Source organism: Crocodylus siamensis, chromosome 9, assembly GCF_052110815.1.
Source record: "Crocodylus siamensis isolate JL-2025a chromosome 9, ASM5211081v1, whole genome shotgun sequence".
Lineage (NCBI taxonomy): Eukaryota > Metazoa > Chordata > Crocodylia > Crocodylidae > Crocodylus > Crocodylus siamensis.
In genome coordinates this window covers 48,553,487-48,570,195 of record NC_143403.1, presented here as the reverse complement: position 1 = coordinate 48,570,195, position 16,709 = coordinate 48,553,487, and the positions used below count along the sequence as shown (strand labels likewise).

General features: G+C 48.2%; 1 protein-coding gene across 1 annotated transcript in view; it reads right to left on the bottom strand.

Moving 5' to 3' along the window:
• Nucleotides 1–2,287: 2,287 nt before the first annotated feature.
• Nucleotides 2,288–16,709, bottom strand: part of GAL3ST1 (galactose-3-O-sulfotransferase 1) — a 30,398-nt gene continuing 15,976 nt past the window's right edge. Inside the window, exons 2-3 of the mRNA XM_090063315.1 lie at nt 12,963–13,096; nt 2,288–7,862 (exon numbers count right to left, since the gene is read on the bottom strand). Of these exons, the coding sequence (XP_089919441.1) occupies nt 6,713–7,862; nt 12,963–13,090 (1,278 nt within the window). The 5' untranslated portion in view covers nt 13,091–13,096 and the 3' untranslated portion in view covers nt 2,288–6,712. The remainder of the gene's footprint in view (nt 7,863–12,962; nt 13,097–16,709) is intronic.

The window sequence follows — 16,709 nt, the reverse complement described above, 5'->3', positions numbered from 1 at the left end:
GCCTGGACTAAAAAGCACTGCACAAGCATTATTCTTTATCAACACTAAGATCTTCTAAGGCAGGGGTATCAAACATCTGGCTCATGGGCCAGATCTGACTCATGGAGCTGGGACATCCAGCCCACAAGGCCTGGAAAACCCACCTCCAGATCCAGCTTGCAGGACTGGAAATTTGATAGTGGGGTAAGAGGCACCGGTGCTAGCCCCTGGAACAGCCAGCACTGCTGTGTTGACGAGGGCAGCGCTCTGGAGGTTAACACTGCAGTTACTTGCCCTGCTGCCAGATTTCCTGTTTGGGATCTCCACTGGGGAAGCAATTCTGCTGCAACAAGGTAAGTAGCAGTGGCATTAACCTTGTGGATGCTGATCCTGCCAACCTAGCACCTCTGGCTGCTGCAGGGAGTTAATGCTGCCATTACCTGCCCAACCACCAAAGTTTCAGGCCAAGATCCCCACTGGGGACACAATCTGATAGCAGCAGGGCAAGTAACAGCAGCGTGAACTCCTGTGGCTTCCAGAGTCACTGTGTCAGCAGGAACAGTATACAGAGAGTTAATGCCACTGCTACTCACCCTGCCACTGTAGTTCAGCCCTCAAGAAATGTCATGATTTGGAATGGGTTTATGTGGCCTCATGAGTTTGACTTTCCTGCTCTAGGGGATAACAGGTTTTAGAAAGGGAGTTTACTTCATTTGGTGATATAAGCCCTTGGGCCCTGGCAGACAATAACTTAATGACATGATGGGATCTGATCCTAGATCCCAAAAGTCATGCACCCTGCTGTGCTACATGGGTATGGCAGAATGCATGAACTTAAGGACTGGATTTTAGGGAAAGTTGCAAGCTGTACATGATGCAGCCCTGCATGGCACTGTCAGGCCCATGGCTCTGCAAGTGCCAGGCATGGGAAAGTCAGTCCCCCCACTTAGTAAGATCAAAGCCATGTGCCTGGTGGCCATGCATGCTCAACTCTCCCACCCAGCACCGGCAAAGCTGAGTGGAGGAAGCTGATTAACTCCCCTTGGTTGGCACTTGCACTGCTAAGTGCCTGGCTTTGAATTTGCTTGACAAGGGGAGTGGATCAGCTCCCCCTTCCTGCACATTCAGACCCTCCTAGGCAGGTTCGCATTGCCCTGATCCCCATGTCAACCATCAGCAGTGGAGACAGAGCAGGACCCTTAGCAGTGCCTGTATCCCTATTAGGGCCTGGCCTAGCCAGGTCCAGATCACCCGTGGCTCCTGACCTGAGTCCCAAATGTGCAGCTGCACGGCCAGGCTTGCTGCAGGTGGTGGCATACAGCAGAGCCCAGCCCAGATAACTGCTGGCTCCCAACCCCCTTCCCCAGAACATGAGTCCACGGCACGGCCAGGTCAGACCCATACCTGCACTTTGACTCTTGCTAGGAACTGGGTTGTCTCCTCTGCAAATGGCCAGGGTTGCAGGGTAGAAGCCTCACCTGGCAGAAGCTTTCTGTCTCCAGTGCTCTCTGCCTTAGGTCTGGGGGTGGCGTGGGCCCTGCACAACTGGGGGGAAGGTAGCAGGGATTGTTAGCCTAGTAACCAGAGCCGGAGCTGCTCCTGCAGCCCGTGCCTACTGCTGGAGGGCAGAGAGGTGCCTGCTTTGAGGCACACCAAGGCTGTTTGAAATCACTTGGTGGGCTGGATGTGGCCCGTGGGCCATATTTTGCTGGCACTGCAGACCAGTTGGGAACCTCAGAACAGGGTCAGTAAAACATCGTCAGAGAGGGAGGGTGAGCAGGAGTGCCAGAGGGAAAGCTGTTTCACCTCTGCCTGCATAGGAGAATTGTTGGGAGAGCCCAACAGTGAGAGTCTAAGAGACTGTCCATTGCAAGGGGAGTTAGCAACAGATCCCAGAATTAGGAACAAGAAGGGGGAATTGCTGGGCTGGACTTCAGCAGGGGGACACATGAAGGGAAAGTTAAGGAGGGGGACACTCAGCCAAAAGAGTCTTTATGGTGTGGCTCCGGCAGAAATAAAAGAACACAGTTGTTTATGATGCAGGACTAAGGGAACCCCCTCCATCCTATCAGCTCTTGTGGGATTTCCTCACAAGGATGTACATAAGCAGGAGAGGTCAGGAGCAGGCAACTGCATCTGGTCTTCCCTCTCCATGTATAGAGAAAGACACCCAGTGGAGCAGGGAGCCCCTGTCCCAAGAGGCTGCTGCCCTCACAGTATCTGTCCCCTGCTGCTGGGGTGAAGAGGCCCCTCCTGACATCCAGGCAGAAAGAAAGAGACTGACGCGAGAACAGCTAAATGGTTCTTATATTAAAAACTGTCAAATATACAGTATAATTATCTTACAAAATTATAATTATTTTATTTCTCATCTTTACAAACAGAGTAGAATGTTAAACACATGCACCAGGACTATTAATGGGACACGCTTGGCTGTGGCAAGGAGAAGAGGTAAGTGCTGCCCTTTAAATGAAAGGCTGCTAGATACTGCTTATCACAGTCAACAGCAAGGCTAGGGCCCCCATCCTCTTTCAAAAGGACAGGCTATCCATGCAAAGCACGGATCCCAGCATGCATGCCTCATCCAAGCAGTTTAAAGATAATGGAGTGCATCCGGGGAATTCCTATACGTATAGGACACCACTGAGGAGTTGCAGCTGGCTCCATTGCCCATTGATTAGGTATACCTCAGGCCCTTGGTTATCCAAGCCTTGCACAACACTGGAAGCACTGCTGACAGCTAATGATGGGAGGGACAGGACAGAGATGTGCCAATCCAACTGCTGCTTCATGAAGTCAGCTCAAAGAGGGATTCAAGACTCATTGTTAAATCAAACTGCTACCTCTCACCCTCACCTCCCCTGCTAGCCCTGTGTTTGGAAGGGTCTGTCCATATGGGAAGCCTCTCACTCTGGTGCAAGTATGAACCTAGGATGTGAGTTGCAGGCAGTCACCTACTTGCCACCCTACCCCAGCTTCCAGCCATCTGTAGCCAGCTCCTTACACATATGCCATAAACCACCACATTAATATCTGCAATGTGAGTGCTAAAGCACCCAAGAGTTGTAGCTTCTGAGGGGGACCCAGCTGCTGACAGCTCAGCATGAAGCTGGGGAGAGACGGGCCTTTCGCTCTTGACTCACTCTAACTCATCCTCCTGTCACTTCAGAACCTTCCACCTGGGCCCTTGGATGATCAGTGCTGAAAAAGCAAGGAAATCAGGCTGTGTTACCACTCCAGCTCCTCTTGAAGGTGAGGAATGGGCCAACAAGCCTGGACTGCAAAGGCAATGACTTCTCTCAGGTGAAACAGGTGTGTTCTCCCTTCACTGAAAAGCCTGAATATTATTCCTGTCTCTCCCCTACCTCACTGGCTGTGCCTGAGGGAGTCCTCAGCTGCTTCCTTCACAAACTCCAGTGTCTGTACAGACAAGTGAACTGTGGACTAGTGCACATTCCTCTCTTCTGTATTCATAGGAAATCAGCACCAATTGGTGGCTCCAAAATCCTTCCCTTAACTGTCCCAGCCAAACCAACCAGGAGGTATAGTGTTCCCTGAGGCTGCAAAGAACATGCCCTCTTCACCCCAGAGGCAATGGCTTTCCCTTTTTTGCTTTTGCTGAGCTTGGCTGCACTTCCAGGTATGGCTGGCATGTCATCCCCCACCCCCTGCAGCTAGGCCACGTGCCTTGTATAGCCCAGAGATTCACAGCTCTGTGGCTCTACCTACACTGTCCTGGAAGTCCTCCCTGCTGTTTAGTGCCTGCTCTCTCTTTCTCCTTTTCCTGGCTCCCTCCTAAGACTTTTGTGATAGTTCCTGGTGCTGCTGTACTCAACCCTGTCCCTTGTCAGGTTGATATGCACTTGCATTATCGTAATATAATTTTTTACTTGTTGGATGCCACTGCTCTTTGGCACCATCCTGTTGTGCTACAGAGGTACAGAGGCTGTGGTGCTAGCAACCCACACTTATAATGATCATCAGATTGGCAGCTACTGAAAGTTTGTTTCCAGTTCCCTTTTGCCCCTCCTGGGCTCTTTCCCTCTCAAAGAAGTGTGAAAGCAAAAAAAGAAGGCAAGAGAAAAACCCTCCCCCATCCTCTTTACAAGGTCCTCCCCGTGTCCACACCAATTCTCACCAGGTCCCGAAGTTTATGTCCAGCATCTCCTCTTTGGGGAGTGGCACCACGGGGCCTTCTAACTGGTGAAACCATTGGATTTGAGGGTGGCAGGTGGGGAAAAAATTAGGCAGCAAGACCTGAACTGCCATGATCTAATGGGAAGACAGGCAGCTCAGAGTCATGAGACCACACAGACCCAGTGAATACTATACACACATCTTGACTGGAGCTAAGGATTAGACTAGAAAAGTACTAACCTACAAACTAAAACACAGGAGCTTTCAGCTAATGTTCTGTCACAGTGTGTCTACACTGCTTTGACAGTATCCCCAAGAGTGCCACCAAAGCACCCCCTTCCCATTCTGTGTGTGTCTATTCCATCAATAAGGATGAGAAGCTGGCTGAGTATATCCATTACCATGCTCTCAAGAACTCTTTCTCTAGGATGCCTGAGAGCATCGGTGTGGGAAGCTCTCAGCATGGCTTCACTACCTCTTTCGAGGATCAGCACACGGAAGCAGGAGGCAGTAGGCAGGGGTTTTTCCTGGGAGTGTTGCACAAGTGGTATGAACATACCTCTGGTGAATAGCTTTTTCCTCCCACATCTCTGCAGTGAAACCTTCAGAGGCAAGAGCTGCTGAAGGCTGAGACTTGGCTGACAGAGATGGCCCACTGGACTTCTGCTATATCTGCTGTTTTGGCTTAAATCTGCCAGTCTGTTTATGAACCCTAGGATCACAAAAAAACGTACACAAGGCTTGTGCTTTTATTTTTATAAACACTCTCAAAACTCAAATGAAAGTTATTTTGCTAGCTACTAGTCAATAATATGTCATAGTGACTTATGGCCAAGTACAGACTGCATGAGCACAGTGAACTCCATAAAAACACGAGGCGTTTGGACTAGTAGTAGCCTGAGCTAGTAATAAAAACCACTCAATGTGGCATATATCATAGACAGACTGCTCAAAATCAGTGCTATGGGAGAACCAGTTTGATTAAATATGACCCACTAGCCATCTTAATGTATCTAAATACAGTCCACGTTGGCACTATTTCATTCACAAAGAAACGGTCTGAATCAGTGCAGTTTGAAAGTCTTAGTTATTGTGGTCAGCTGATGTCTGTGATGCAGATAATAGTCAGCATATGGAATTATTTTGACCACCATTTTGACTATATACAGGCCACATGGAACTGCAGTCTATAGGCTAGAGTGAATCAGTGCAAATTTCAGTCTTTAGAATGGACTGAAAATATCGAGTGTCATCTCTTATGTGAACCAGCGTGTGACTTGTGCAGTTCTAAACAGACATACAGATAAACGGGCAGGTCAGATTCACATACACAGGCACCAACACACTCAATAACAGATCGGTCACACGCATAGCACCAGTCACTGTCACAGATCAGTCTTATATCACCCACAGTTACAAACCTAGAGGTATTAATACTCACTATAATGTAACACATACAGCAACACATAATACTAGTCATATGTCAATTCCTTTCCAATACACATAGATGTATACACATACCCGACAACAGGCACACACAGTGACACATATCAAGATATCAATATGCACTGTAATATACTACTTCTACCCATCAGATACACCCAAACTGGTCTTCACACTCTTCTTAATGGACTGTAATGCAAATCTCAGACTTACAGCCCCAAACACTGGTAAACCTACTGGCCAAATATACTGACACCAGCGCTTGCATTTTCCACACACACACACACACACACACACACACACACACACACACACACACACACACACACACACACACACTCACCCTGAGTACACCATGTACTGTATCAGTCTCTCATTCACACAATGAAATTCCTTTACACATTGCAATGTATTGCACAAACAATTCTAGTAGCCAGAGTAAAGCTTGAATGCAGAAAACACATATCTGAAGAATCATACACACATCAGTAGGCTGAAACACACAGCCATAGCTGTCAGGCACACATATTTGCAACCCTGTCTCCTGTGTGCTCTGTGGCCAATCTATTACTATTAATGCATGTTTAGGGTACAGACAGGAGGGATCCAACTGTCACAAATACTGCCTCCGACTCTTTCAAAAAGAAGAAAAAGCTCCCTTGAATAGAAAACCATAACTGATGAGTAATATGTAACTTGTTACAATGTCCTGTGTTCTGTTCTTTCTTTTTTAGGGCCTCCACTCAGCTAATGCAAATTTAGACAGTTAGACTGCAGCCCAGATCTTCTCTCTCTGCCGTCCCTGTGCCCTGAACTTGCCCTTGGAAAGAGACAGTGGAATTGGTTGACCAAGGAAAGATCAAGAGAGTTGGTAGTAGGGTACTAGGTAGAAGAGTGGCAGCTGCTTTTATTACTCCCACCCACATGGGTCTCTAACCATATTTCCCAGGGTAGCCAGAACTTCAGGATGGGAGTCAGTCTCTAGCTTGCTGATCCCTGCTGGAGTCTCAAGCCAGTCTGCACACGGTGATGCATTGTGTCCCATATCCAACCAATGGATGTAAAGAAGAAACAAAAACAAAAGCACCTGGTTCTTCCCTTAATGGGGGTGGGACAGTAGAGGCAGGGGAAGGGGATGGCTGCCTTTCACTTGTTACCACTTGAGGAACTCCCGCACATGACTCCAGAGTTTGGTAAGCCAAAGGTTGACACCCAGGTCAGTCAAGTACTGGATCTCCGGGGTTAGCATCTTGCGGCACAGCTTTCGATGCTTTTTGTTGATTTTCTTCTTCAAGTTGTAGCCCAGGATTGATTTCTCCCCCAGTGGTTGCCATGGTTGCATGGATGACTCCTGGATAGCATTGGCATCCACTGGGTGGCCCCCATCAATGCATATGCTCTTCATCTTCTCATTCTTTTGCTGCAGCTCAGCCACATCCTTTGCCATCCGTTCCCGCCCATAGGCATCTACTTTGTGCCAAAAAGTGGTGTTGAAATAGCGATAAAGCTTTGCATCAATGAGGTTCCAGGAGGTGGCCTTCTCATACAGCTCATTTGTCAGTTTGGAGACAGTGGAGTCCTTGCGGGCATTGAGCTTGAAGTAGAGGATATCCTCCAGCTCCCAGCACAGAAGGTCCTTCAGCAGCACCAGAGACTCATCAAAGTACTCCAGCAGCATGACCAGATGAAAGCGCTGGTCTATCTCTTGGATGTACTCGTCCACCAGAGGGCTGTTGGCATTCATGTTGTTGTCATAGCCTAGATCAAAGAAGAGCAGGTTCAGGAGGTAGTGAGCATTGAACCCATTGGGGTCATAGTAATGCCAGGGGTCGCGGAGGAATTCTGCTAGCTTGTCTTCACCCAACAGCTTCCAGGTGAGGGGGATGACACGGCCAAAGTAGTGGAAGGAAGACTCAAAGAGGTAGGCAGGGTCCCGTAGCACTGTCAGGAAGATGGTGTCAGCAGGCAAGAGCTTGCGTACCTCCTGGTAGTGGAACCGCATATGGTTGCAGATGATGTTGAAGCACATGCCAGGGTGGTAGTCTTGCACCTGACTCCGCTCAAAGTAGGATGGGTAGTAGAAGTCATTGCGGCCATTGGGGAATGCAAATTTGAGGCGGTGCTTCTCACCAAAGCGGAAGAGGATATTGAGGATGGTACTGCTGGCTGTCTTGTGTGTCTTCATGAACATGACATCAAACTTTGGCAGGCATGCCTGGCCTGGGGAACTGTGGGTGCCATTTGCTGTGACTGGCACCCGGGCCTGGGTGGGGTAAGAAGAGCAGGAATAGGGGATAGGAATCCTGGAGGAAAGAAAACAAAAGGCACATCTGTAAGGGTTGGACCTACAGACTGGCTTTGCTTTCACACTACAGTCTCATTATGGCTAACCACAAAGACCTTGCAGAGAATGGATGCACATTTCTAAGGGAATTCAGCTCTGGTGAGCTGGGCTGGCTTGATTGTCCTGAACAGGTATAGTCCAGAGAGTGTTATCACAAATTTTCTTGCATACCGTACCCCTTGCTACTGCAGTGATCAGCTCCATGATGAAGAGCTGAAAATTTCCCTCAATGTTTGTACAGGACCTTTCACTATAGTTTGTGACCCATTTAGCCCTTAGCCTTTGTGCTATCACTGCCAACAAGCACACCAATAGTGATGAGGCCACTTGCTGAACAGAAACTTGACAGATCAATACACTGTAATATAGGCCACTGGATAGCCACCAGACAGTAATCACTTTAGTTATTACTGTCTTGGACTCAATTAGAAACAAAGGCATAAATGTGAAAAGCTCACTCCCAATTCCCGAGGAAGACAGTTTCCACAGAACTAATAAACATTGCACAAATGCAGTAAACTAAATTCTGCTTTAGTTACAACCAAACTAAAGTCACAGTCATAGATGAAACTATGTGTTCATCTGTTCAGCTAATCCTACAGCCTTAGGCCAGCATCTGCCTTTGATGCTGCAGTAAAACAAACTAATTACAGTCAAGTCAGAGATGATTTCTCTGACGTTACTCCATTTCTACTGTGTAACAGGGATCAAAATCTGGCTCCTTCACTTTACCTCTCTTTACTTTGTGAAATCACAGTAGCTGACATTGTTTGATTTTATATCCTAGCTCTTCACCAATTTTAATCTGTAGATGGCAGCAAACTGTCACTTGAGTTTCATCATCTCCATACTTACTCACTGTTCATCTGTCTGTCTGTCTATCTTAAGAGTTTTATCCCGCTCCCCATCTTTATAGTATTTGAATGCCTTCCACACAGAATCAACAGCAATAGCAAGATCCACAGGGGACTTCACAGAGCCTCTGAAACTTCTTCCTTTTGAGGTCACAACTCAATTTGGGACAGGAGTATTGTCATCGGAGGTTTGAGGATGGAAAAGGTAGTGACGTGGCCCCTGTAAACCCTGCGGACATAGCGATCTAATCTCTCCTCTTTCTGCCAATTTGTTAGGGGATGGGGGTCTGGGTCTATGTCATGAAAGGAGTATTTCTCCCTGGGTTTGCAACAGTGTTTCTGATTGGATTTAATATACTTCTTCTACAGGCTCCTCCATTTACCCTAGGAATTGAAGGGGATTGTCTTCTGTGATTCTGCAGGAGCATGGAGGTTTAACCATTGCACACTTTCAGTAATATCCAAGTGCACTTTCCCTTCCCAGATCCCTTTCCATTAGAAAGATCCAGTACCTTGTACTGAGTACAAAGGATTTCCTGCAGAAAAAGATTTCATGAAGGCAAATTGCAGTAATAATCTTAAAATGCCCAAGGCTGGGGAGCACATTGCCATCAGCATATGTGATGGAAGGGGCTACCTCTTTGCTCTTGTAGGTATGGTTTGGACTCTGGTCTTCTATGAAATGAGACAGATAAGTCTCAATCCAGTTCCAGACCACAACTGTCCACATCCAATTGCCTCTACCATGACTGACATTAATAGCCCCTTTGTCAAGAACAACAGGACTACTTAGTGAGACTGGGCACTGAGCTAAGTCCACGAAAACTGAACTAATTTTTCGCCCTTCCAGGAAGAGGCACTCTCAGAGTAGCATGGCCCATTACAAGTATGGCTATGGGCAGATGCAGCAAAACATATCTCCCTTGCCCCACTGCTTTGCAAAAGGTGGGGTTCAACTTTGCTTTGGAGGATCTACATTTAAGGGTAAGGGGAGCTCCATCTCCATGGCCTTTCTAGTCTTTCTTCAAGAACTATCAACAAGCCGTTTATGACATAGCAGCTTCATGTTTGCTACGTATTTGGATGCTGGATGCTGACTTTAACAGGCACTTTAGGGCTACATTTTGTTTTGTATTATATACACAGGCATGGCCATGGAACTGCAGGCTTTGATACCTGTGCACAGGTTAGGAGTCAGTTTTACCCTGCAGCCAAACAGAATCACCTAGATACAAGATACACAACCTCTGGCTTATGCTTCTCCTTCTGGCTCCACATAACACCTCTTCTTAGCTGCTGGGGGGACCAGCTTCAAAAGGAGGGTTTGAAAAGGGTCTGGGTATTGACTAGCGTGTGACCTGGAAGTTAAAATATTTTTGTAGGAAGCAGGAGATGTAAATTCCAGCCCATCTCTGACTTTCTCAGTCTAACACCTGGTAGCCATGGTTCTTCTGCTGCAGCTGTAACTTTGGGACTTACACAGCCTTATTCACATACCTGGGTGATCCCATTTTGCAGTGAGCTGTCCAGCCAGAGCACAGCCCCATTGAGCATAATCAATGGGTGTATCCAGGCTTGCGTACCTGGACCTGAACTACAAACTGCAAGCACATGCCAAAACTGTAATTTTGTGGCTGAGTATATGCCACTTAGACTCATAAAGGAAAATAGGATTTTGCTCTTACTGTGATTTGGTATGAGATGGACTGCAAGGAAAAACAAGCAGCAAGAAAAACTGGCTCAAGATAAGCTAGCCTTTGAAAAACACTTACAAATTACTGTAAGATAATGCTGAAATGAACAAGACCCCAGAAGACAAAATGATCAAAAGGACTGTAACAGTTTAAAAAGGGACCTTGTCAAGATAGAAACACCTATTTGCTTGGGATGTGTTCAGGGATCAGAACAATGATCAATTACTAAAGTCATTGAAGAAGCTGGGCATAGCTAGGTCCCTACTGCCAGACTGGTATCTTTCTTTAGGTAAGATGGACATGAGCATGGACTGTTTGTTGCTTTAAAATCTTTTTTCTCTAAATCAGTGATTCTCAATATTAGCACTATTAGGGGTGTAGACCAGGGGTGTGCGAAGCAGGCCCTATTCGATTCACATTGGATTCGATTAGTTGATTCGGATCACTGTCTCTGATTTGATTTGGCTGAATCCGAATCTGAAGATTCGATGCTGATTCAGAGAATTAGTGATTCGGACAGAAACACAGCTTTAAAAGTTTTTTCTACATACCTCGAGGTAGCAGGTATGTAGCCCCCCGGCTCAGCGATCGGCCGCAGAGGGACCCCAGGTGTCCCCCACAGACCCAGGAAGCACCAGTTGCCGAGCTGGGTTGGGGTGCAGGAGGGGCCCTTGCATGCTCTCCGGCAGACCCGGAAGTGGACCGGAAGTGCTTCTGGTCCACTTCTGGGTCTGCTGCTGAGCCCTCCTGTGCTCCTGTGGGACACTCCATGCGCCCCAGCATTGCAGCATTCACAAGCCACCTGCTACCTAGAGGTATGTAAAAAAAACAAACATTTAAAGCTGTGTCTATGTCCAAATCTCCGAATCTTTCCAAATCTCTCCAAACTGCTTCAGAGGGTTCCAGTTCAATTCGGAGAGTTTAAACGGTCCTCTGATTTGATTCGGATTAGGAGATTTGGCTATCAAATCGAATCAGGGACCGAAGCTTCACACAGCCCTACTGTAGACACCTACACATTATAAACCTAGAGATTTCAAAGGGGAATCCAGAGTGTCAAAAACATTCTGATCTGTTGTGGTGTTTTTTTGCAACAGATGAAAAGGTTGAGAGCCACTATTCAAAAGGTTTAGTTCCCACAGCTAAAATAAATCATACTTTTGTTTGGGATACCTTAGTCACTGCATTCAGCACTGGTCTCAGACTCTCAGGACACGTCCAGATGAGCGTGACCATGCAGTATGTGGTGCTGCAAACACATCTGCAACACCACATACCACACAGTCAGGTATTCTCTGCACTGCAAGGGTGTGCTGCCTGTGCGTGTGCTGCTCCATTTTTTTCCATGGGTTTTTTTGACCCCTGGATATCCAGGGGTCAAAAAAACCTGTGGAAAAACAGGTGGAGCAGCACACGCACAGGCAGCATGCGCTGCTGAAAAACAGAGCTGGGCTGCCTGGAGCTGCACTGCAGCTGCTAGCCGGGTTCCACCTGGCAGGATCACTGCTGCTGCAGCACTGGGAGGCCCCCAGGACCCCTGTAAGGCTGCTGGGGCCAGCTCAGTGCTAGCCCCAGTCTCCCCTACTGCCCCTGGTGTAATTTGACACATGCCAAAGCACACATGGCATGGGCATTCCTGGGGGATAAGTAGCTGTAGTGCAAGGTGCGCCACTGCTACTTGAACCCAGGGAATGAAACGTCTGTGCTCGTCTGGCCATGGCTTCAAAGGCAGAAGGTAAGGAAGGTGACATCTTAGTCTCTACAGTAGTGGTTCTCAAAATTTTTAGACTCAGGGAACCACTGGCTAGATTCAGGGCACCCCTCAGAAAATGCTAGCTCTTAGTTTTCACCCATTTCTTGATTATGGAAAAATAATAGAGCAATTCTTCTATTGCAAAGAATTCAGAAAGACCACAATGGGTCAGAATGCTTTTGGCACTATGGACTCCTGTTTAAAAACTCTGGGTTTAACAGTGCTAATGTTGCATGGCACCCCAGTGCACCCTTAAAAGAATCTCATGGCACCCTTGTTTCCTGAGTTTTCTGATAGTGGGAAAACTGTGTACTTCCACCACAGATGGCATGAAAGGGCATGGCCTGACACCGGGAATGCAGGCAGAGGGACCAAGAAGACAGAGGTACAATTAGCCCTGAAGTTGTGACACTTGCTTTGTGACATTCACTTGTGTCCATTAGAAAGTGGACATAGCATGCCCCCCCAATTCATTTCATACAGGCCATGAGCAACCATCAAATAGTTACAACTTTAATTCCTGGGCTGAATCAACATAGGATCACTCAGTTACGTTGTAGAAAAAGATTCTGGCCACATTTGCCAGCCCCTTGGGCCAGCCCTTCCCTCAGCCTCACAAATCCTTTTGGCCTCAGCAAGAACATTCGTACAGGTGAGGACCACCTTTGCTGTGTTCCATCCTGAAGAAAGCATTTCTGCATCAGTTTGGTATGTCTTGAGGACAAGCTGTTCTAGTGGAAGAACAGATATGGACTCACTCTGTCATGCTGACTTGCAGAGGTGGAATGGCATAGGAGTATAGCAGCAGCATGAAGCTGGTCAGGAGGGTTCCCAGGACAAGTCCCTTACACATGGACCTCCAGTGTTTCTTCTGGTGCAGCATCATGGTCACCTGCAAGTCCCAAAGAGAAGTGAAGTTAGCATGGCAAGCAGAGAAGCCTTCAGTAGCAACCTTGTCATCTGCGCAGAGACAGACTGACTGACTGGCTGAGAGTATGGCAGAGGGAGAAGCGAACAGGAAAAGGACAAAGGAAATGTGGGAGGATAAACGACAGTGAGCCTTAAAACACCCCTGGGAATAAAAGCTGTGGAGGTCTGATGCTGCTAGTCTGGTTCCACAGGTAAAGACAGTACTGTACACAAACATAGAAAGAGGAGTTTCCAGAACTGAGTCGTCCACAAGCTGGTTCCAAGAGGCAGAACACAACCCTGCCAGTTAAGGGTGGAAACAGACATTGCCTTTCTTCACCTTTGTGCCACCATAATTTTTTTTATAGCAGCACAAAGGGCAGGCAAATAGACATCTGCTGTCATGCCACAAATGCCCAAAATTTGTGGCCATGACAGAAACGATAATAGACTGTGCTGCTTTATTGCAGCAGACACCTGTTTGCTTGGCGGTGGGGAATATGGGCAGCCAGAGCCCGATCCTGCACACAACCCCTCCTGGGAATTCCTGAGCAGGATCGGGCCCCTCAAGCCCCTGGAATGCCTGTCTGCCTTTCCTCTTTTACAGAGATGTGCCCTGGGAAATCCTGGGAAGTGTCTCAGTAAGCAGGGAAAGCCAGGGCTTCCCTGCTTATGGAGACACATCCCTGGGATCTCCCAGGCATCTCTCCATAAGTGAGGAAAGCTCAGGGTTCCCTTTTTAAAGAGATACATCTGGGAGACCCTGGGGGTGTCTCTCTTTAAGTGTGGAAAGCCTGGGGTTCCCCAGTTCTGGAGATAGAGCCCTGGGGGCACGGTGATGCAGGAACTGAGGAATTCCTGAAGCTCCATGCTGGGACTTGTGCTGGGTCCTGTGCTGAGCCATGTTTCCTGCAGAGGCTGGGACCTGCACTGACCTGTTCCTCTACATGAAGCATGGGTCAGTGCGGGTCCTGGTGTGGAGGTATGGGTGCTGGGGATTCTCCAGGTCCTGTGCCACTCCATGCCTCTGCACCATCCTGTGCTGACCCATGCCTCCATGTGAAACATGGGTTGGCACAGCATCCAGTGCAGGTCCTAGCATGGAGGCACAGGTGCCAGGAATTCCTTGCCTTCCACACCACCCTTTGCCTCCTTGCCAAGATCCGTGCTGACCTGTGCTTCATGCAGAAGGATGGTCGGCATGGACCCAGCAAGGAGATGTGGGGCAGCAAGTAAGGTGGGGAATCCCCTGGCAAGGGGAACACATTGCCCCTTGTCCTGTATTGGACCCCTGCCTGATGTGGGACAAGGGGCAGCATGTGTTTTACCCAATAAAGTAGATCCTCTTCAGTTTGATGATATCTGTTTCTACATCACCGTACCAGTGTGCTATACCCACATGTAGACCCACATGATCACTACATTGCCATAATGCGCCATACGGCAACGTAGCACATTGCTACGTTGCCATAGGGCAATGTGTAGATGTGGCCTATGGTGCTCAGATAATGAGACTTAAGATAGAGCAAAGGACACAAGGGACTGTGATGGGGGAGAAGATGAAGAAAATGAAAGAGTACTTCTGGCAGATGGAGATAGCGTCACAGAGTATGTCTTAGTTACGTTTGAACTTATTATTTTTAATAATTCTTTTCTCTGTTTCTCCCATCCATGCATCTCAAAGCACCATTGTTTGCATTTTACAATAGGAAAGCTGCAGCACTGGAGAGTGGGGAAAATGTCATAGATTTCATAGACATTAGGGCTGGAAGGGACCTCGGGAGATCATCGAGTCCAGCCCCCTGCCCAAAGGGCAGGAAGTCAGCTGGGGTCATAGGATCCCAGCAAGATAAGCATCCAATTTACTCTTGAAGGTGTTCAATGTAGGTGCTTGAACCACCTCCGCTGGCAGACTGTTCCAGACCTTGGGGGCTCGGACAGTAAAGAAATTCTTCCTTGTGTCCAGCCTGAAACGGTCTTGCAGGAGTTTGTGACCGTTCGACCTCGTCATCCCATGGGGCGCTCTGGTGAACAGATGTTCCCCCAGATCCTGGTGGTCACCCCTGATAAACTTGTAGGTGGCCATCAGATCACCCTTGAGCCTGCGCTTTTCCAGGCTAAAGAGTCCCATGGCTCTCAGCCTGTCATCGTAAGATCTGTTTTCCTGATCTCTGATCATGCGCGTGGCTCTCCTCTGGACTCTCTCAAGCTTCTCCACATCCTTTTTGAATTGTGGAGCCCAAAACTGGACGCAGTACTCCAGCTGCAGCCTCACCAAGGCCGAGTACAAGGGGAGAATGACGTCCCGGGATTTGCTCGAGAAGCATCTATGGATGCACGCCAGCATTTTGCTCGCTTTACTAGCCGCAGCATCGCATTGGAGGCTCATGTTCATCTTGTGGTCAATGATGACCCCCAAGTCTTTTTCTTCTGTAGTGCTAACCAACGTAGCACTGCCGAGCCTATAAGGGTGCTGCAGGTTTTTCCTCCCAAGGTGGAGAACCTTGCATTTTTCGGTGTTAAACACCATGAGGTTCTCCTCTGCCCATTTGCTGAGCTTGTCCAGGTCAGCCTGGATCACCTGCCTATCTTCTGGCGTGGATGCTTTGCCCCAAAGTTTGGTGTCATTGGCGAACTTGGCCAGTCCACTCCTGACTCCAATCTCCACATCGTTAATGAAGATGTTGAACAGTATGGGTCCCAGGACAGAGCCTTGAGGGACCCCACTGGTCACAGGGCACCACGATGAGTGACTGCCATCAATCACAACCCTCTGGGTCCGACCATGAAGCCAATTTCCCAGCCAGCGGATCGTGGTGGAGCCAAAGCCACAACCGGCCAGTTTGGCCAAGAGGTGATCATGGGATACCAGATCAAAAGCTTTTTTGAAGTCAAGATATATGACATCAATCTCTTCTCCCTTGTCCAGGTGATAGGTCACCTGGTCATAGAAGGAAATGAGATTGGTCAAACAAGACCTACCCGCAACAAACCCGTGCTGGCTATCCCTTAGAATGTTAGCCTGGGTCAGTCCCTCAAGGATGGCCTCCTTAATAAACTTTTCTAAGATCTTCCCCAGGATAGAAGTCAGGCTAATGGGTCTGTAGTTAGCCGAATCCACTCTCCTCCCTTTCTTGAAGATTGGCACCACATTGGCCTTCGTCCAGTCTTCGGGCACTACACCAGAGCGCCAGGAGTTTTCAAAGATCCGTGCCAGGGGCTGGGCTATGATGCTCGCCAGCTCCTTGAGTACCCTGGGGTGCAGGTTGTCAGGGCCAGCTGACTTGAAGGTATCCAGCTTCTCAAGGTGTTCCTTCACGAGGTCAGCATTGATGGAGGGTAGGGGATCCCCCTCACCCAGATTTCCCTGTCCCAAGCAGGCACGGGCATCCCGTGTGACTGATGAAAGACTGACGCAAAGTACCTATTTAATAGGTTGGCTTTTTCCTGGGCGTCAGTTGTCAGTTGCCCCATCTGGTTTAGCAGGGGTCCAACATTGCCCTTGCTTTTCCTCCGGCTCCCCACATATCTGAAAAAGGACTTTTTGTTGTCCTTGATGCCTGAAGCTAGTTGGAGTTCAGTTGCAGCCTTGGCTT